Source organism: Psittacula echo (assembly GCF_963264785.1).
Source record: "Psittacula echo genome assembly, chromosome: 21".
NCBI classification, from domain to species: domain Eukaryota; kingdom Metazoa; phylum Chordata; class Aves; order Psittaciformes; family Psittacidae; genus Psittacula; species Psittacula echo.
This window is the reverse complement of record NC_137757.1, coordinates 7566295-7588011: the sequence shown is the minus strand read 5'-3', so window position 1 is coordinate 7588011 and position 21717 is coordinate 7566295. Positions and strand designations below refer to the sequence as shown.

The following is a 21717-nucleotide window of genomic DNA, read 5'->3' as shown; positions in this document are numbered from 1 at the left end:
CCGACTCCCGCGCCGCCACCCCGCGAGCCTCCGCACTTGCGCCGTACAGCCCCCAACGGCTCGACACGTGGGTAGGCGGCGGTAGCGCCAGATCGGGTCCGGCTGCGCATGCGGGGAGCGGGGGGTGCGACATTAGGCACGGGGCGGCGGGAGAAAGCGCCTGCGTGTCGCATTGCGCATGCATAGGCGCTGGGCGCGCCGGAGCCAAAGCGGGTGTCGCGCATGCGCGTCTCCTCCAGGCGGCAGTGCCGTGGCAGGGAGCCGCCCTTTAGCCTGGTGTGTGCAGGCTTGGTGAGCGGCAATGGATTCTCCTTGTAGTCCTGTGCTGCAGGGCCTCGGCAGTGCCCGGGGAGAGAAGCCCTCGTTACGTTGGTCCCATGTAATGGGGGTTTGGAGAGAGCCAGCAATTTCTGTGTGCCAGGTGACCTTACACAGCAGGGAAGAGGAAGAATCCTATGGGGTGCGGTTATCAGAGGTTAAGGAACTCCAGTTAAACGCGCTGGAGGGGAGCTTGTGAGCAGCCGTGAGATCCAGCCCAGTGACACTGAACAGCTTCTCAGGATGATGTGTGACAGCCCTGGTGTGCAGAGCGTTCTGTTAGTGTGGATGCAGAGGCAGCACAACCAGAGGCAGGGTACATTTTGAGCACTGCAGCTCCTCAGTTTAGTATCAAACATGGCATTTCATTAATAATTTTACAGTTGTAGAATGCGAACATGGGAAGACAACAGCCTTTATAATGAGTGATTTACATATACACTTTAGCCTGTTCAGGATTCTTATTTGATCTCTCAATATCTGGTGACAGACTGCTGCCTGCAGCAACCCCTTCTCTGCAGAGCTGAAGCTGATGTTCATGGACCAACATAACCCCAGACATCAACAGGTAACACAACCTGCACCTTGTCCTGTCCCTCTCACCTCCACAGTGTCATTTCCCAACAACCTCTCCTGAACCTGCACAAACCTTTTGTGCTGCGCTTAACAGTTCCGCTGCACAAAACATCGTGCCTGCATAAAGAGCTCCTGCTAGTGATGGCTTCAGAGTTGTGTGTGTCCCAATACGGGTGCCTGCTCTGCTCCTCCTCCACCAGCTCCCTCCTTATTCACACAGGGCTCCCAGCTCCTGGCCTCCCGCAACCTCTGCTGCACTCTGCAGGGCAGGTCTCGAGGGGTTCCTCAAGGAACTTCAGCACAAAGCGAGATGCATGTGGCTCCTTGGGAGTGTGTTTCAGTATTTTAGAGGAAGGTTGTGGAATGGGGCTCTGGACTGGAAACTCGAAAACCCGGGACCAGTTTCCATGACTCCTTAGGTTTCTGGAGTGAACCTGGACTCTTTGCTCAACGAGTTGGACCACTATTTGTAACTTAAGTCACTTTTCTTGTCTTTTTTCTTATTGTCTTGCTTACTGACGCTGTAAATGGGCTGAGACCTTCCTTTGTCTTTACCTTACGTAACGAGGTGGGACTGTCACCGGGGGGTGAGCTCCGGCTGGAATCCCGAGCTCTTAGCCACCGTGCTCCTTTATTTCGGTTGTGGCGGGGGCCTGCCCGTGTGCTGGCCGTTCCGGAGATGGCAGCAGCAGCGCTGTGCCCGCCGAGTGCTCGTGAGCCGCGGTTCTGATGCCACCGGTGGAAGCTAGAGACGTGGGAACCACCGGGCGGACCGAACCACTGAGCGGGGGTGAGAAAGAGCGGGCTGTACCACTGCCTCTGTGCGCTATGTGTTCGTGTGGCTGTATCCGTGCGCCCATGCGGCCGGAGGAACAGTCCAAGTGCGACAGAGCGGCGGCGGGAGGGCGAGGCCGGGTCGTACTAAGTGTGAGAGGGGGTTAGCAGGGCTGCGCGTTTCGCTTCGTGCCGTGCTCAGCGCCGGCAGGGCCGCACCACTGCTCAAAGGGAAGAGAAGGGAGCCGTACTGATGCTACCTCCCACGCGTAGGGGGAAGGTCTGTTCTAACAGCAGCGGGACGGAGAGAGCCGTTCCCCGCGGCACGGGGACGGGTACCCGGCACGGCTAGTCGCGGCAGCGCGTAGCGAAGCCACCCCAGCGCTTCTTATGCGAGCATCGATATAGCCGGAGCACCCCCGCGACGCTCTGGATGGGTGCGCCTTACGCGCTGAATCGGGTCGGGTGGACCGTACCAATGCCGGGTGTGGGTGTGAAGCAGGTCGTGCCAATCAGCGGCGGGCTGGGCCGTACCACGGGGCGCGGGCGGGGAGGGAGCGGCCTGTGTGCGAGGAGCCGTGTGGCGGCGCGCGGGCTCTCGGGTGTCTCCGGGCCGGACCGGTCCACCACAGCCCCAGTTTCGCCGCTACCGGTCCCCCTCTTATTTCCTCCGCTCCTTACCAGCGCCCGGCCCGGTGCTTGGGAGGCGCCGGGCCCGCTCGGAAGAACGCTGACGCGCTCAATGCCCAGGGTGAGGGTCTGCGGCGAGGAGGAACTGGGGGGCTTCGGGTGAGGAGGGGGCTCGCGGGAGGCTGGTCCCCAGTGCCGGGGATAGTGGATCTGGGGAGGTCTGTGGGGTCCTCCCTTCTGCTGCTTAGAAAGTTTTGAGGGGATTCCGCGGCCTGGGGGGCAGGTCTGGGGCTTCTTTGGCCTGAGGAGTCTCCTTCGGCCCCTGCGGACGGTTTGAAGGCGCCTTCTGTGCCTAGGGCCCCTCGCATGCTCCGCCGGGCTGGCTTGGGAGGGCCTATCCTGGTCTTGGGGGTATTTCCTGACCTCTGGGGCCTGTTTGGAAAACCCTTCCGGGCATTAGGAGCTGCGCTGGGGAGGCGTGGAGGCGCTTCTGACTCTAGGGTCCCTTCTCTGCTTCGGGACTGGTTCAAGGGGGTTACCGTGCTGCCTGTGGGGTGGGATGGTGTGAGGGACCCCCATGGCCGATGAGACTCATTTAGAATGGGAGCCCTTGCCTGCAGCATTGGGTGCTTTGTGAGGTATCCCACCTGCGAGGCTGGTTTCGAGGGTCCTTCCTCGTTAGTGGGATGGGGTTAACTTCCAGCACCCATCCTCCAGGGCTGTGTGGCTGGTTAGTGTGGGTCCTCCTTCAACAGTGGTGCTGAGGGGGAGTGCACCCCAAAGAAATGGCTTAGGGGAGAGAACTGCTTTCTGCCTGGGCTTGAGGGGCTGTAGGGTTGCAGCAGAGAGAGGATACGGAGGCTGCAAAGGGGTTGGTGTGCGTGAATGGGGGATCTTGCCTGTATCTGAAAAGTGGGGCATTTGTAGGGGTTGGTTTGAGGGGAGGGGGTGTTACTTCCTCTGTGTGTATGTATGGATAGAGAAAGGATGGGTGAGTTGTTTTGGGAGAAGGGGTTAGGCCTGGAGAGGGTCTGTAAAGGGTAAGAATTTTTTCCTGGAATCTGGGCTGGAAACTGGAGGGAAAAGGCTGGGAGCAGTGTGTGTGTGGAATTTTTCTCAAGGCTCAAGGGGAGCATGTGGAGCTGGAAAAGAAGGGTGTCCAGGATGTGGTGGTTTTCCTGGGGTTTGAGTAGGGGCAGGGTTGTGAATTCAGAGGGCTGCCCTGTGAGACTTGGAGCTGCCTGGGTTGTAAGCAGGGCCAGGGCAACAGCTAAAGCCAGCGCTGATGTTGCTGAGGGTGCTGAGTGACCTGCAGGAAGGCCTAAGACAGGAAGTGCTGTGCTTACTGGGCATGGCTGGGGTTTGCTGCTTTAGTGGGTGAGGAGCCCTAGTTACTGAGAGCTGGAGGTTTGGGATTTGGAGGTTGGGAGGTGTTATGGGATGGGGGTGATTGTAGATGTGGCCTCCACTCAGCTGCAGTGATGGTTCCTCGTGGTTCCTTGGTGTGATTAGTCACAATCTGCTTTGTCTCTCGGGGCAGCTGTGTGCTCCTTGGTTTGTGTGAGGAGGAGTAAGGCAGAAAGTTGGCTTTTAAAGGCTACTGTATAAATGGAAACTCGCTTCAAAACTCCCCAGATGAACTAGTCAGGTTCTGACTCAGAACTGCAGTTAGTATTTAAAGAAGGAAAAAAAAAAAGATAAACCCACCAGTAGAGGCAGCCAAAAACCTCTATCTCCATATGACTCAACACGTAGAAATACTTCGATTTAATGAACCCAACTGCTGGAAAGAAAAGATTGGTCAGAGTTAAGGTAGGAGTAGGTATCTGCATACGTGTGGCTGCAGAGCCAGAAATGTAGGTGGCCTTGCATAGGGGCTAGCTGCCATCTTTTTAATGGAATCTCTCATAAATGTAGATGATTGACTTCAGGTTTGATTACCTGCAAGTAGTCAGCATTCTGTTGCACACAGCTGTACTCAAATGTCCTTCCTCGAGCAGAGCTGAGCTGTGATCGCAGTAGCTCACCTCACTCCTGCTGCTGGACTTCGCCCTGTGGTGGCATGTCCTGTTGGTTGACTGTGGTGAGGCCTGGGAGGGAGAGCTGTTGCTTATGGAAAGGCACATTTCTGTCCTCGCTTGAAGGAGGATGATCCACAGCTGAAAACATAGCTCTTGAGATCCTGCAGTGCAAGCAGATCACGTCATTAAGTAGTTTAGGTTATGTATTTTGATAGTACCTTGGAGGGGAAAACACGTTGTCAATGATGCACCATTACTGAACTAGCAGAGAGGAGCTCTGGGGTGTTTGTTGCATTTGGATTAGTTTGACAGCTTCTTTGCGTTGTAAAGAGCTGGAGATGTAAACCAGCTGTGTCTGACACTGAAAAATAGACCTAATGGCTTGAGGATCTGGGCTAGAAGTTACTCCTCTTTTTGAAGCTGGGTTAGGCAGGCACCTATTCAGGCCGGTATCTGGCTGATGCCTATCATCAGAGTATAAAGTACCTTTAGGGTGGGTATTGACTTTGGTATCATCTTGGGGCTCATTTTGCTAATTGAGAAGGGGTAAAGGAGTCTTAAATCTCCTGATCCTTTTTTTCAGCTCTAAGACTTGAGACACTGTGGTGCTGTTTCTATTCAGGTCACCATTAGGTGTACCTTTTTGTTGCCTCTTGTTTCTCTGTTCCATACTAAAAGGATAAATTCTTTTCTGTCTCTTACACTGAAATCTAACTCTGCTCAAAATAATGGACTGTGGATTCTGACAATTGAGACTTAGTGGAGGTGCAGTGAGATTTATCGGTAAGGTTCAGTTTGCGTTGTCAGGCTGAATTTAACTGCCACAGGAGCAGGGGGAAGGAGCCAGCTCTCAGTCATTTTTCTGGCCGAGGCACACACAAATTCAGATGAGTGAGATGAGTAAGATGCAAGTAACTCAGTACCTCCGCAGGGTAAAGTCTCTGTTGCTGTGGTGTGAAAGTCCTGCTTGACTTGTTAAGGGCTTTTTTCTGGGTTGTTTGGTTTTTTGCTCCATCATCTGAAAGTGTGAGAATATTTAGTTTGAGTTGTTGGGAGCTGCTGACCTTGCAGGGCCGTATTTTCAGAGACCAGCAGTTGATACAGCTCAGAGCACTCAGCATTCAGGTTTTTCAGGATGAGTTCTTAGTGTCGCATCCTCATGAACTGTTGTCTAAAGTGATTTTTAATTTTACTGAAATACAGTTCTGTTAGTTAAATGGGATAACAGCTGAAGTTTCTTTTTCTTAGCAGTGCCTTTTGCTTTTGACTTTCAAAGACTTTTAGCAACTTTAAACTTTTTGAGGCATGGTATGTAAATAGCATCCAAATGTGTCTTCTGAAGGGTTTTTAGTAAGTAAATGGTGGGTGGGGAAAGTGTTCAGAAGAGCCTGTGTCAAAACAGGATTTTTCACGATAAAGCAGCTTCTATTTTGCAGGAGGGAATCACAGAAACCCAGTCTGGTTTGTGTTGGAAGGGACCTTAAAGCTTACCCAGTTCCAACTCCCGCCACGGGCAGGGACACTTTCCACTAGAGCAGGTTGCTCCAAGCTCCTATGTCCAGCCTGGCCTTGAACACTGCCAGGGATGGGGCAGCCACAGCTTCTCTGGGCAGCCTGTGCCAGTGCCTCAGCACACTCACAGGGAAGAACTTCTGCCTGAGAGCTCATCTCAGTCTCCTTCTGGCAGGTTAAAGCCATGTCCTGTCCCTACAGGCTCTTGTCAGAAGCCCCTGTCCAGAAAGAAAAGTTCTGAGTCACAAAGCACATGTACCTGTTGGGCCTTGGAAAGAGCTCCGGTGGTGTCTCATCGCTTCCCGCTCCCAGCTTGCAGGGTCATGGGCTCTGTGCATCGATGCCCTTGTTGGATGTCGTGGTTTGACCTCACTCAAATTTGGGGATGGCAGCTAAACCTTTCCTGTGTAGTACTCAGAACTGAGTTGTGCTGCAGGATTCTTCTCTCCCCGAGTAGTTTTGCACAGCACACTTGACAGTTCTTGCCATTTCCTCATGTGTCACTTCTGAGTTACTTAATCTGTACTTACTTTCCCTCTGTTGCTCTGTGCTGCTGTGGCTTCTAGGGTGGGTTTTACAGCCTGGGCTGGGGTTAGTGTGAAAGGAAACGTGTGAGTCACCCGCAGAGCTTGTCTGCAGGCTGGGAGGGGAGGGTGGGACAGTAAAAGTTTTGACCTCACCCCTCTCTAGGCCCGTGTCATTCCAAGCAAGCTTCCTTCAGAGACCATTCAAGAACTCCTTCCAAGAACGTTCCAGAGTTGCTTTCCCCTTTGTACTAGGAGAGTATATTTTAGAAAAAATAGTTGCTTTGTTTCTTGCTAACGTGTATTTCTGCTGGTTGAAGGCTCAGTTTGGAGGACTTGGTGAATTCTTTCACTTGACAAGTACCCAGATGAAACAGGACGTTTTAAGGGTGTATGGACAGAATGTGGGTCACTTAGCGGGGCAGCGCAAAAAGGGGAGGTGAAATCTGACGTACAGTGTGTCAGGAAAAGCCTGGCTGGCTGCAGCCTCGTATGGATGAGAATTTGTATGGGATCAGCTTGGCACCCTCAGCATGCCATGATGTTGATTTCACGTGCGGAAATGCTAACCCCAAGAATGAGGTTTTCTAGAAAAGGAAGATGAAGCACCACATGACCTGACTGTGTTAACATTGAATGCAGATTCCCACTTACAGGAGCAAAACCAGCTGAGATGGTTTGAAAGTACTGGACTGTAGAACACAGTAGTGTTCTTCGGTACAGCCTGACAAATTAGATGGCTCTGCTGCACATCCTGTTGCCGGGTTGTTTTGAAAGGGGATCCAAGTGACCTTTCCACAGGTACCCGTGTTCTGAAGTCTGTGGAAGCTGCAGCTGTTACAGGCTCTTTGCTGTCTCGGTGTAGCTAAGGCAGCACTTCTGCCAGTGTGTTCTGAAGGAGATTGTGGAACTGGGAATTCCTGATGATGTTATTACTTTTTTTTCATTAGCTCTGTCTTCCTGCTTTGCATGGGCTCAATAGGGAAGAGCAGCAGCTTGTCCTATTGAAGCATCTAATTGAGGCATCAGTGTAAGGACTGGGGCTGCAGGCACTGGATGTGAGCGGTGTAGGTGTGCTGGGTTTTTGCTTAAGGCAATCTCAGGTGAAGCTTCTATCTAGTCAGGAATTCATTTACCTGTTCTCTTAATTAGTTAATCATCCTGATCTATTTATGTTGGTTAATACATTGCCCCCTGCTCGTGTTTCAAGCATATTCTTCCATGTTCTTAGTAGTTTGAAATACATTCTTCTCAAATTGCTCTCCTTAGGCTTCACCAAGCTCTCTTGGCATCTGTGGCTGTGTGTGAGCATGAGGTGGGAGGCTCACTACACTGTTAGTCCTGGCCGTAGGTGCACTGGCACAGCTTGCTAAACTCGGTTGTATAGATGCACACCTTCATTGATAGTGATTCCCTATAATTAAGTTAAACAACATCATGAGCTGGCTCCCAAGCATATTTAGTTCTTTTCAGATGCATGTATGGCTATTGCTTGGCTTGTTTGTCCTGCTGCCTCTGCTTTTTCTCCTCCTCCGGATCCTGATGGAGCTCTTGCACTTCATTCATGGTGTTGACGTGTTGGATACCTCCTCTCCCTTTCTGAGGCCAGCCACACAAGACGTGGTGTCATCTTTTGGTTTCTCTCCATGTACTATCTCACTTTCTAAATATAAAAAGTTGAAGATTAATTGGCTGAGAAATTACTCCTTTTTTATGTTGTGCATAGACCTGGTTACTAGTTACTCTTGTTGGTTTGGTAGCGCTCTGTTCTCTTGGGATTTTTGAAGTGCAGATTTGCTTGCTAACACAAGGAGGAAGAAATGGTAAAGTATTTGCTTGGGGAGATCAGAAGTTGCAGACAACAGGGGTTTTCCTGGATTTTATTTTCTTAATGAGGAGCCTAGTTTTTCTTTTTAAACTTCAGCTTAACAGCAGCTGAAAATCAAGGGAGGAAGGGATGTATGTGTCAGTAACCCAACTTCTACAAATAGGTTTGTGTGCTACATGAACTGCTTATCCTTTTGGAAATTGTTTTTCAGCCTTAAATACAGCACTCTGTTTTTAATCATTCCTTAGCTATTAGCTGATTAAACACTTCAGTCATACTCCTTTGGGGAAGGTAAATTGTGTCATTCTTGCTCTACAGGATGAGTTGAGCTACTGAAAGTGGCTTGGCCGGGGTCAGATCATGAGCAGCTGCAGATCAGAGCAGTACTGTAGCTGGTGCCTCCCCTGCCACTCTGGATTCACTGGAACATGGCATCTCCATGTGTCCTTTCTCAATGACTTGGTAAATCAGTTTTACAAAAGACTTAAAATAATTGGGTTGAAATTCATTCTTTGATTTGCTTGAGGGAGGAGAAGTGTAACTATAATGATCTGGGCTGATACAACTCACAGTGCAAATAGCACTGCATGAGGCTTTTCCAACAAAATTATTGGTGCTGAAAAGAAGAATGTCTAAAGGATTTGTTTAAATATGATGCAACAGCTCTTCCCCTCATGACAGTGTACTTTGTAATGCTGCAAGCCTTCTGGTGTGCAGGATCCAAGTTCTGATCTTGTATGCCAAGATCTGGTCACCACTGATTTTATTTAAATGACCTTTTTGGGTCCTCAAAAGTTAGTTTTGGAACCATTGTGTAACATAGGTGTGTGGGTGGGTCACTCTCAAGACATGCCAGATGACTGGACTGTGTTCAAAGCAAGGAAACCAGGTCAGAGTTGGCCTGAAAACATACTTTCTTGCATCAAGTTTTACAGGTGTTGCACATGTGGATGCTGTGACTTTGGTCATTCTGTTCCTGGTGCATTACAGCTACAGCAGGCTGGAACTGATTTTAACAACCTCTGTCCTTTGACATTGTGTGTTATATAGGAGACAAATCAGGTATTGTATTGAGTAGTATGTGTGTGACAAATGGGCAAGAATTGACATGTGTAAGGACTTGAGTGTGATGTGCTTAGATGGAATTCTTCCAGCTGGGGTGAAAGTCAATCCTGTAGTCATGACACTACTGAAATATTCCTGGATTCATTTTTGAAATGTGTTTTTGAGTCACTCAATGGAGCTGTGCTGAGGCTGGGGCAGGTCATTGACAACATCTCTGCTCTTGCCTCTGGCAACCTAATCCATGAATTTTTTTTGGCACTGAGAGCTGTTCTTTAAGGAAGTAATTGCTGTTCTGTGTGTGAGTTCTGGCTTCATGTCAGTGAAAAAGGTGATTCTGTAGGACTTAATTTGACTATTTTCAAGTGAGGATCTCATTAAAATGTTGGGTGCACCAGAAGTCTGGGGGGTAAACTTCCATGTATGTGTTTCCCTGATGGCATTCACTGAGCATTGACCTTTCCACTTGAGTTGCAGGTTTGTGACTTCTGGCTGTTAGTTTGGATTTGATTCAACAGATTTCAAACTTTTTCCTTAAAACCCTGAAGTGTCAGTAGTGACTCTTTGGCTTTTTAAATGCAGTAAAAAGCCATGTTGCTTATTCAGTGTTTCAGCCTTAAATGATCTGAGCTCTTTTAGCTCCATTTTCATCCCCCTAACCTTCATGGTTGAGTTGCATGGTTCCATCTTTTATTGCTGTTGCTGAAACATCTGTATTTTGAAGCCTATGTGTTAGGACTGGAAGCTGCCACAAGCTTAATGCCCTAGTCCGTGAACACAGGTAAGACTGAGAATAACTTACAGTTATTACTGTTAAGTGACCATTTGGTTGCTGTTTAAATGGCTGATTTCTGGAGGGTATCTCCCTGCTGCTGTAGGAGTTTGTGGATACTGCACTGTGGGTGAAATTTGTCTGCTAGCAAAAGCTCAAATACGTGGCACTTAGTTACACTCTTATTTCTGCTTGTGCTGTTTATTTTGCTCATAAAAAAAAAGCTATACCAACAGTATTTTTAACATATTTGGCCTTAAGCCAAGCAGGTATGACTGTACCAACAGCCACTTTGGAGAGTGTACTTGGCTTTGGGCTATTTTCTCCTCTTTTGAGGCACCTGGAGGGGAGGGAAGGGCTGCAGAGAGCATAGAAAGGTTTCCTTGTTCTCAGTTCCGGTGCCTGCCGGCAGCAGCACTTCCCAGAAGGCCATGTCTCAGTGCCCACAGAATATTCAGGGTTGCACCTATGAGGAATCCAATGAAGATTGGGTTTTGTTTGTTTTTTAAACAGTCTTCTCTAGTCTAACTGAAGTTTCTCTGGGAGGGTCAGCGTTCAGTGTCTCTGGAAGTAGAAGCAACAAATCTTCTTACCTGATCTTTCTCTTCTCTCAGGTGTTCTGTTGGAGCATACGCTGCCCATTTATGGCGATTCTGAGTGTGAGGGCAGAATTCTGCCAGGCCCAGCACAGCATCCTGGCTGACAAGTGAGCTGAGTGCAGGGGCTTCCACGTGCCATAATTACTTTGCCTTGAAGACTCCGGACACAGTAGACACTCAGATATATGGGATATCTTCTGCACATTGGAAGCATTTTCCTTTTACTGACTCTAGCAAAACTAAGCATCAAGAAAACAAAGTGGAGAGAAAATCTGCCCTTACTTTTTTGCCTCACCAGTGCCTAAATGTAGAACAGGCTGCCTAGTCTTGTGTGTAGTCAGAGTTTTGGAGTCTGAAGGGTACCACCTGCAGCAGTTGAGGCCGAAGTTGAATTCGAGTGGATTCTGAAGCAAACCAGCTTTTCTAGCAGCGAGTTCTTTAAGGAACAAGCACATCGAAGCAAGCTCTGATCTGTCCAAGGCATTTTAGTGGTCTCTTTAATGTTTTCTGCTGTGAAACCTTTCCAAGGTTATTGATTTTTTTAATTTTTTTTTTATTATTTTCCTCAATCTTTTGGCCCTTTACACACTTCAGTTGCCATTATGAACCGTCCAGCTCCCGTGGAAATCACTTATGAGAACATGCGTTTCCTGATCACTCACAACCCAACCAACACAACCCTCAACAGGTTCATAGAGGTAAGGCAACCAGAAAAAGCTTCCTGTCATGCTCATGCTTCTGTAGAAGCACTGGACAGTCACTTTTCACACCTGTGGCTCAATACTTTAGCTGTATATTACATGTTACCTGAAACATAAGGTGTTTTTATCTTTAATATATTGGTCACATTCTCCTGACAGGATGAGAAGAAAATACACTGATTGCTTTTTCCAAAGTCCTGCATTTCTTTAATTGCAAGAGGCTGAATGAGCTTCCATTTTAGAATACACTCCTCTCGCCGTGTTCTTGGCCTGGTTTCTGAAGGTCTGCATGTTCCGTGGTTTTAAATGTTATCTTTCATTAAATAATGCAGTTTTTCCAATATATCAATCTATTGCTCACCTTTTGGCTTTTAAAGTAGTTGACAGAATTGTAACTGGTTTCTGACCTGTCTTCTCCCTTAGACTAGGCGTAAGCAGGATACTTAAACCCATGCTGTAGTTCACAGACTGTGTTACCAAACTGCCCTGATCCAGAACGGCCCAAGATTTTGGGTGCTAGAATGTATCTGTGAGACATGACATCTGCTGGGCCTGAGTGCTGGGAAGAATCAGTTACATGGGCAGTGGGTTGCGCTGTCACTGTGACACGATCAGAACTTAAATACAGCAAAACCTAACATTCAGCTTTCTGAAAAAGCAACCGATGATTGTGTCATCAGAGGAGCGGTAGGACAGTATATTTCTGTGTCCTGGGTCACTGCAAACCTACAGAATCTTTGTGGCCTCATATCTAGAGGATTTTCATGTTGCGTGTGCAGGTCTGTTTCTTCTAGAAAGATTCTGTCATCTGATACTGATGTCTGACTGTGCCTATTGACTTCCATCATTCAGCAGTGACCATTCACCATGAATCTGCTCAGATATTGTCGGTTAATTTTGAAAGCCACATTCTTTTGGTGTGTATATATATATATATATATATATATATTCCCCATTAACATGGATTGTCTTCCTTTTTCAGGAGTTCTGACTCTGGAATAGGTATTATTGCTAATTGTTAGAAGTTACAGTGATTCATTCCAAGCATGAGAGGACATTCTGCTTGCTGTATGAACCTTCAAAGTGAACTGGAACAGCTTTTGTTTGATCTTCTGATTATTTATCTAGCACAATATGCTACTTATAGTGCATTACAAAGAGGCTAGAGTATGATGGTGTGTGTATTCTGTTCCTCCCTGCCTCAAAATGTCAACAGTGTCCGAAGCTAACAGTTCCAGGCTTCTATTTACAGAGAAGAAGCAGCTGCTTGGAGAATTAAGCAGTTATTTTAATTTGGCTCTTACATATGCATTTTTTTTCCCATCTTGGCATTTCCCTGGAGAACGAAGGTTCAGAGTGTTTTATGCTTATTCCTGTCATTTGTAGCCCTTGTCCTCTTATAGGCCATAGCCTCCCTTCCTGTGCTGGCATTTGCTCCTTCCCTGTGTAGTTGGAGCTGTACAGTAGTGGTGGCACCACTGAGTGTTTAGTTTTTCAGCTGCTGGGAAAGTGCTTGCGTTGGTCCTTGTGTCATGTGCTCATCTGTGTTCCTTTTCCCTAAAGGAGCTCAAGAAGTACGGAGTGAGAACCTTGGTGCGAGTTTGTGAAGCTACTTACGATCAAGCTCCCATCGAAAAAGAAGGAATCCAGGTTCTAGTGAGTTGCCTTTAAAACTGTCTAAAAATGAAACCCACCATGGGCAGAAGTGGTGGGGATGCCCTGGGCTTTGGGCAAGCAGTTGTGACTGTTTCATACTAGCCAAAAGTGATGTAAGAGGTACTTGCTTGTTTATTACTATTGCCAGAGCTCTTTAATTGGAGTAGAAATGCCTATTCCTGGATTTCTTGGTTTGTTGAGATACTTTGATTGCTTTTTAGTGACTAGTTTGATACTAACCCACTGTTCAGCCTTGTGGTTCGTACAGCTCACTGCTTTTCAGCACTTCTTGGCTTTACTGTTAGACCTTCTGAGGGTGCAGATAAAAGTCCATCCTTCAGAAAGTGCCACCTTTTGGGACTTTCTTACATGTTGATACTGACTGTGGCAGGATATTGATCGACAGCCTCATCACTGCTCGTCTCCAAATGGAGCCTGACTGCTAGTGGCTCCCCTCTTCAGCAGGTGGAATTCCATAACTGCTGCTCACAGCTACCATTATGCAGTGATTGTCTGACTGTATGGTCTGGTGTTGCTCGGTGGTTATGGGAAGGTTGTTTCAGTAGGTGTGTGCTCACACTAAGCTTGCAGGCGGTATTTTTCCAGGCAGTACTTCTGAATCATCACAGTGTGTCACATATAATCAGTTTATTTTACTGGAGTGAATAATACTCTGTTCTGAGGCCAGAAATTGCATCTTACTTTCTTGATGCAGGTAGTCAGCCTTCCATTACCCCTTGATTTTTATGGCTCAGGCGGAGAAAAACTTTGCAGTTTTCCATTAGGAGAAAAACTTGTATCCTGGCATATCTGTGAACACTCCCCGTACAGGTCGATTGGGTTTCTTGGCTTCTGGCCCTGGTAAGCATTTACTCCAGCTCCAGGCAGCCATGTGTGCCTCAATGTTGTTGCAAAAATCAGTCATTATAGAGTTAGCTTTGCTCCCAGGGCTTTTCTGTTCTCTCTGGAGCTGTCTTGGACTGGGACATGCAAGTGTTCTCATCATGCTGCCGTGAAGCTTCCAGCTGTGATATTCCTATGGTTGCGAAAGGCTGGAAGGATTAAACTTCTGGTGTCAAAGGACTCGGAGCCCTGATTTAAGCTGGGGTTTAAGAGTTTGTGTTCCTGTGCTAGATCAAGAATTGGGTTCTTCCTAGAAGACTTGGGACAGTTTTGCAGGTGTCCAGCTCTACCCTGTGAGGCCCTGTGAGACCTTGGCTTCTGCAGCTGGGAGCCAAATCCACCTCCTGCAGTCCATGCCCCCTGGGGCAGCTGCAGGAGCTGAAAGTGCACTGTCCTCTGCAGCCTCTGCTTCTGAAATAGTTTGGGGATTTTGGTTTTCAGAAAACTTTAGGAACTTGGTGTTGGATTGGTTTGAACTGAAAGCAGGTTTTTGGGGAAGCTTTTGTAAAAACTGGAAATGTTTTTTCTGCAGCTGTGCTAAGAGATCCTTTCACTTCAAGTAACACATGTGAGAGTCTTGTGTCCACAGGTTTTTCTCAGCTAACAAGCCTCTTTGCATTGGGTACGTACAAGATCTTAGTGTTCCATTGCTGCAGAAGGACAAACAAGCAAGAGCATAAATCTACCAGGCATCTGTTAAGGATAGCAGAAAGTAGCAGGGAAGGTTTGCTGCTAATGTTATTCGTGATCCTGATGATCCCAGTCATGGGGTTGTCTTAGTAATTTACTGTATTGCAGTAGTGTTTTCTATTTCAGATAAGCTTAACTAGTTACCAGCATGACCAGCTTTCCTAGGAGCACTTCCTTTTTCAAAGCAGAGTCCTGTTGCTGTTCAGAACTGGTATTGAATTACCAGCTGGCTTAGAAAATAACACGTCACTATTTAAAGCTAATATTTGCTTGCAAAAATAACATTAAGATTAAAAACAGCCTGACAGAGATTAGTGTCTATTTTAAAACTGTTGAGGTCAAAAGCATAGTGAAACCTCTCCAAATGAGAGCACTTGAGCAGAGCCTGCTCTCAGGCTGTGAGAGGAGTGTGCACTGGCAGGGTGGGTAGAACTGGCAGCTCCAGAGCTGCTTTGGCAGATGGCATAGTGAGAAAGTAGAGAATTGGATGTTCTGTGTTTGAAGTAGTACTATTACATGCGTGTGTTTATCAACAGAGATTAAATCCAGGAGGCGGGAGTGGATTTAGTTTCTGTGGGTTTCTGCAGTTCTTGGGTTCATGCATCAGGCCTTGTAACACAGAAATGTTACATCACAAAAACTGGTGGTTTTCTGGAAATAGTTTTGCACTGACTAGCAACCAAGGAGGCTGTAGGGGGTTTGTTCGTCTTCAGGATTGAAGACAGATGTCATTGTTCTTCTCTCAGTCCTTCATGTGGGTTTTGAACATGGGGTTCTTGTCACCTTAAAGTCCTGTTACTGCTTCTTGGTTGTCTCAGTTCTGCATTTCCAATCCTGCAGTCATTGCCAACTGACAAACCCAGAGCTGTTCTGCTAAGCAGTGCTGCTCCAGCTGAAGGATAGATAAGAATAACCCCTTCTTTCCTATCATCCTTCCCAGATCCTGCATAGTGGCACAGAAGAGCTGTGTATTCTGTTTGTGCAATCTCAGTGCATCACCCTGATTACTACATGACTGGTTTGATTGGAGAGCTTAGCAGATGGGTTTTATCCTGTCTGACAGAAGCTCAGAGGTGATGCTGGCAGAACTCAGCAGGAAAAGACTTGCAAAACTTTGCTGCATTCACTCCTCCAGTCTCAAAAGTGTTCTCCTTCCTTGTCCTGGGCAGGGTTTCATCAGTGCCTGTTCAGTGTCAGGGCTGTACCATTCCTGAGAAGGTGATGCTGGTGTGAGGTTGTGATTAATTCAGGCCAGCACAAGAGCTGTGTGGATGTGATGTTTAATATATAAGCTCAAACAGTGTAATAAGCTCCTGTGTTTAGTCTGACGGAAAGGGTTTAGTTTAATGGAAAACCAGGAAGCAGAACTGACGTGCAAATCGTGTTCTTTGCAAGGCAGTTTCAGAAGAAAGCACCTTACAGTGGGCAGTGCGTCTTCTCTTGGCAGCCCATACTGCTCTTCCTGGGACAGTGCATAATACTAGGTCTAAAATAATAGAGCTAGCCATGTGTGATGGAGTGGAAAATCTGGTGAAAGCCTGTAATTAGAAAGAGCAAGTTTCACTTTATGATCTTGTTTCTATAGCCTTGTTGTCCCAGATACTTTTAATTTCCCTTTTGCCTTAGAAAAGGAGTTCTCTGTGCCCCTCAGACTTTGTGTCTTTCTGAATTCATCGCATACAGTGTCATTTCAGGAACTTAAAGCTTTTTGATTTGGTAGTTCCAAGACAATTTCCACCTTGCAGCTTTTGTAAGTGCCAGCACATTGCTTGGGTGCTCTCAGGCCAAGGGTTGTGCCAAGTTCTATTTGCTGTTCAGGAATTATGAGGGTAGCAGTAATTGTATTTCGTAAGGGAAAGCCTGGTGGTTTTTTTTACCTTTGGCTGTACTTGCTCAGTTTCTGCGTGCTTCTTTAAGGCTTCACAGAATATTACTTCATATTAAGCTGTTCTCAAGACACTACGTGAAAGACCTGTTTCTAGCCAGTGAGGGAAGAAGACAGCTCCTTTCAAAGCCATTTCCCTTCTACTTGGAGAGGAGGCTGAATAATACAAAGCTCTGGCTATGAGTCTCTCTTGTAAAATGCATTGCAGTCTAATGAAAAGTGCTAAATAACTGCTAAGTATTATTTTTCCCCTTGCATCTGGGAGTGCTCTTTCTGCAGCACTCCCTGTTGTCTTGAGAAGGTTATAAAGCACATGATGGTCCTGAAATGTAGGACATGTACTGCACTTAGCACAAGTTCCAGGAGAGTGCTTGTTACTTCAGGGAAATGGGAAGCTTCTGACATGCAATTTTGATTGACAGGCACGGTGATGCTATCAGATGTGATCTGGGTAGTGAAATGGTGGCTGCCCCTTTAGTAGGCAGAAAATTAACTGTAAATGCTGCTTGTTTGGTGACTTGGCTGATGTCTGAGCACTCTTCTTGCTTGTGAATGGGCTGGGGGATTTGGACTTGAACTGTCTTGCTGACTGGATTCATGGCAGCTGGACAAGGTGATCCATTTGAGTTGTTATGAAGAACCTTCTCTGCTGATCCCCTTGAATTGTTAGGAAGTAGCTTCTTTGTACAGTCTGAAGTACAAGTAGCACTTTAAAAAGTTGACAGAACCACAGACAAAAGTCTGCAGAGTTTTCGTTTCTCAGATGTTTATTTGATATGTCTTGATTTTTACGTATTTTTAATAAAATGGATTTCCAAGGCAGCCATTTTTCTAAAAATTCTGTACCACACAGGAGTTGGTATATTTTATTGAAATGTTATTGAAAAGTGCTGTTTAATGGTTGTTAAACATTTAGTGTTGCATTATATTGACTTTCCGGCTTCCGTGCAGCCAGAAAAATAGATCTGTTTGTAGTACGCACTTCTTGCTGATGCAGTATTTTCTTTCTCCCAGTTCTGGTTACCTTGCTGTTGACTGTGGTTTGAAATCCGTGTCACTAATGTCTTTTTCCTTCAAAGGACTGGCCATTTGATGATGGAGCACCACCCCCCAATCAAATAGTTGATGACTGGCTCAACCTGTTGAAATCCAAATTCCGTGAGGAGCCTGGCTGCTGTATTGCTGTTCACTGTGTTGCAGGGTTGGGAAGGTTGGTGTTCTGCTGGCTTCTTTTTATACTGGACTTAAAAATTAGTTCCTTTGTCTGGAAGGTCAGGGAGGGTGTTAAGTAAGTGCCAATTCCTCCATTTTCTCACAAGTGACACTTTAAAGCAGCAGCAAGTTTGTGCCATTAAAGCAAGAGAGATTTACTGCAACTTAATCTTGAGTGGTTTCATAACTCTTATCAAGGATGGAAGGAAAAACATGGTGAGATTGTTGAGAACACTCCTGTCAGGAATGACACAAGCAGTTGGAGGTGTTACTCATTTGAAGGCGTCTTTTTGCTGAAAATCTCTTGGGCTTCTGGACACATGTGGTACAATTTCTAAGGCTGTACAGTTTTTAATTTCCTCCTTTTCAAATGATGCACTATTAAGGACGTGAGAATAATAATAAAAAAAAAAAAAGGCATTTAGGAAAACCAATTCAATGACTTTCTTACTCCATAAAGTGGCTTCACTTCGGTTTCAGGAGGAGATAGGCTTGTATTTCTTGCTCACATGAGGACTGATGTTTCTCTCCTCGCCACTCAACTTCCTTCTTTGCAAAGAACTTCCTTTCAAGATGAAGTAATAATTTAAAAAGACTGATTCAGGAGAGCTCAATGCTAAATTCATATTCCCAAATGTAACCTCTGAATGTTCTGTTTATTCTGTGAGCTAGGAGGAAATGGAGCTGTCTACTTAGGTACTCAGCAGGCAAATGTTGTTCTATAGATAATGCTTACAGAGAAAGTACTGAAGCTGTTTACAGATTAACTTGATGTATTTTGAGGGGTTCAATGTATTGTTTCTCTAGATCTTCCTAAAATATTGATTCCTCTCCTTTAGGGCTCCTGTACTGGTTGCACTTGCTCTCATTGAATGTGGAATGAAGTACGAAGATGCAGTTCAGTTTATAAGGCAGTAAGTTAAACTTTCATTTGCTCAAGAAATCTCTAATTTACGTTATTTGAACAGTATCTGCAGCAGAATTCATTAGATTTCTGATTTGATTTCTAGTACTTATATCCTAACATGATTGGCATGACTTTGATGTAAATATTGAGGCTTGTGCCCTTTCCTCTGTTTAGAGATGAGGATTAAAATGTGGTCTTTCTCTCCCTGTCTTTTATTGTCATTGTGTGTATATATATATATATATATGTATTAAACCTGGGCTTATGTATTAAGCCATTGACTTTAGACTCAAAGATTTTGAACTTGGGAGGAAAAAATGTCCAGGCTGGGGCTGTAAAAATCGTGGATGACCTGACCATGGGCTAGTTTCTCCTAATGAAATTGGCATAAATGCTAGTGTGGGTGGGCCAGCACATGAGCACCAGCCCTCCTCTGTGTCCTGTGGGGAGTGTTACCCGCCCAGGAAATGTCTGGAAAATTGACAAATGCGATGAAGGATGAGACTGCAGAGCTCTGCTGGTTTAGTGATAACATCACATCTTGAAATGAAGCCCAGCAGGTGTGATTTATGTTGAATGAGCTTTGCCAAAAAAACAGTTCATCCTTTTGCAGACTCCAGGGTCCTCAGTTGCCTCTGTGAACTGTATTGCTGTTGAGAGATTTTCTTGAATTTTAACTTACTTAAATTCCATTTTTCTCATCTTGGGGATGATACCTTTATCTCGAGAAGCTCTTTCCTGAGAACTTTTTACGTGTTTGTATCCGAATGTCATGGCCTTGCTTAGCTGATACAAGTAGCTCATGCACCTGCAAGGAAAGAGTAACCTCAGTGTTGTTCAGCTGCTGCTGCTGGTGATGGAAATAAACTCCAAGAAAACAGACTGAAATTTGTTACCTGGATTTTAATATTTTTGATATGTAGGCAATGAAATGGCCTGGTTTATCCCTCCTCAGAGAGTCAGTGGGTACAGAACTGAGACAGAAATGCTGGTTTGTAGCTACAGGAAGGCTTTGAACAGAGGACTGATCTGTCTTGGGGGGTGTGGCGATTGAAGCAGTACTTTTTCCATTGATATTAGCCTTCATTCTCTTTGTTTTAGGAAAAGGAGGGGAGCTTTCAATTCCAAACAGCTGCTTTACCTTGAAAAATACCGGCCTAAGATGCGATTACGCTTCAAAGATGCCAACGGTCACTGCTGTGTTCAATAAAGCATAATCTCAAATGAAGGCAGAAGTTAGCATGGCTCTTTTCTGGACTCTTGGCACCTGGAAATGTGAATCTGGAATCAAACTACGTCATCAGATTGGGGGGAGTCAGTGACCTCAGCCTCTGTCCTAATGGTGGTGATGATTGAAAAACAATAAAAATTAAAACACAAACCTAAGAGCAACATTTCAGTGAAGGATTGTTTTCTCCTTGAGCTGCAGTTGGAACATCTGCAGGGAGAAAATCAGTTTCTGAATCTTCTGTATTTTTAACTTTTTAAGAAAAGAAATAAAGTAAATTTTATGTCTAAGGAAAACCAGCAGAGCATTGGCTTGTGCAGAAACTATTTTCTTGATTGAAGGAAAGTTCCCCAAGATTAGGGCATGATAAATTAATTCCTATTTAAAAGGACTCTTTGAAATGGAGTTGCCTTGTTTTTCACCTTGCTGGGCCCTGGTTGAGGCACAGGAGGAGCATTTGGTGCTGGATAGGAGCAGTCTTGCAGCCTTAAGCCCAGCCTGGGCAAATTCTAGAGACTGGGTGATGTCTGTTGTATGCGTACATGGTGTTCAGGCTCTGCAGGTGTGAGAAACCTTCCTGGTGGGCTTGAACAGAAGATTTTCTGCCTGATACTTCTGGTGACTCTGCTAAAGGCCTTTTCTGATGGGTACAAGGTTGTGCTTTAACTGAGTGTGTGTAGCATGTGTGTGTCTCTGTCTTACCTTTCCAAAGCATTTGGCTGAGATGTTAATTGTCTTTCTGTTGTTAGATAGAAAATCTATCCTGACAGGAGACTGATGTGCAAGGGATGATTCAGACAAGGACTTAAAATTAAGCTGTCATAAGAAAGAAGAAGAGGCATTTCACTGCTGTCCAGATTCTCTGCCTTGCTGAACACAGTAAATGAGGATTTTGGGGAGGGTCTCATTTATATCACATCTGAGGTAAAGGTGGGATGCACATAGAAAGGTGGTCTGTGAATAAATGCTTTGTATGGGTCTTTTCCCAGACTAGCCCTCATGTACAGCTCCATTTAGCCACTGATTGCCTTGTAGTTTTTTTTATTAGGCTCTTTTGGAGGGAAAATCTCTAGTTATACAACAACATGCCTCTCATTCACCATTGGCAGGCTAGAAACGCACTCATTTTTGGAGTGTGATGGCACCACGTTCTCTTTGTAGGCCATTGGTGTTGTCAGTGAATTAAGACAAGTCGTGTTACAGCCTCTAATTAGTTTCAACCAGGCTACTTCTACCAAACACATGTTAACTTTGGGCCGTGCCCCTGAAGTGACCTCATATGCTTTGAACTTGACATTATATCTGTAATATTGAGCCATTGAGGGCTCTGAATCCAGGTTTAGTGTCCTACTCTCCTGTGATCTGCTGTGAAGCACCAAAGGCTCTTGTTGGTCTGGATCTGTGGTAGTAGATTGATATCTGTCTCTACCTATGCTTCAGCCTCGGGTGATGTGAGCTGCTTCACAGGATTTTTTCCTATTCCAGATTTCTACTTTTAGTCTGCAGGTTAACTGGGCACATGTTTTCAGAACACAGGTAATGGCCTTTTAGAATTCTATTCCTGGATTTATAAGTTTAAGCTAAAAATAATGGCACTTGTGAAGCCCCTCCCAGAGCTGCTGACAGACCTGTTTAAGGTCCATGGCTAGAAAACACCAAGCTTCACAGAGCTTGCTCTGAGCCTGACTCAAGCTGTGGTGGTGTACTGAGTTCCTTTCTCTGTTTAAGATGTGTAACGTTTCTGATTAATAGATAAAGAAGACACAGATGTGTTTGTGATGTCGATGCCTTCATTAGGGAAATAATGTATTTGGTTGTGTTTGAGTCCATATGGAAGGTAGATGATGCTGAAAGGGGCTTTACCCTCCCGTTGCAAACTAGAAACCTAATGTTCTAACTGTTTCTGCAGAGTAAAATGG

The 21717-nt window shown here is 45.8% G+C and overlaps 1 protein-coding gene across 11 annotated transcripts; it reads left to right on the top strand.

Annotated features, from left to right (window-relative positions):
* Positions 1-8: 8 nt before the first annotated feature.
* On the top strand, positions 9-20097 carry PTP4A2 (protein tyrosine phosphatase 4A2; the record flags this gene model as incomplete). 11 transcript variants are annotated; one of them, XM_080632195.1, is made up of 7 exons in its annotated part: positions 9-71; positions 809-886; positions 11211-11314; positions 12881-12973; positions 17531-17661; positions 18503-18577; positions 19672-20097. In XM_080632195.1, exons 3-7 carry the CDS (start codon positions 11219-11221, stop codon positions 19778-19780), a joined length of 504 nt encoding a protein of 167 aa, XP_080488321.1. In that variant the 5' UTR covers positions 9-71; positions 809-886; positions 11211-11218. The 11 variants fall into 11 exon arrangements, with proteins under 11 accessions (XP_080488321.1, XP_080488316.1, XP_080488318.1 ...); XM_080632190.1 differs by having other exon boundaries at positions 31-71; positions 10632-11314; XM_080632192.1 differs by having other exon boundaries at positions 51-67; positions 10632-11314.
* Between the last annotated feature and the right edge of the window lie 1620 nt (positions 20098-21717).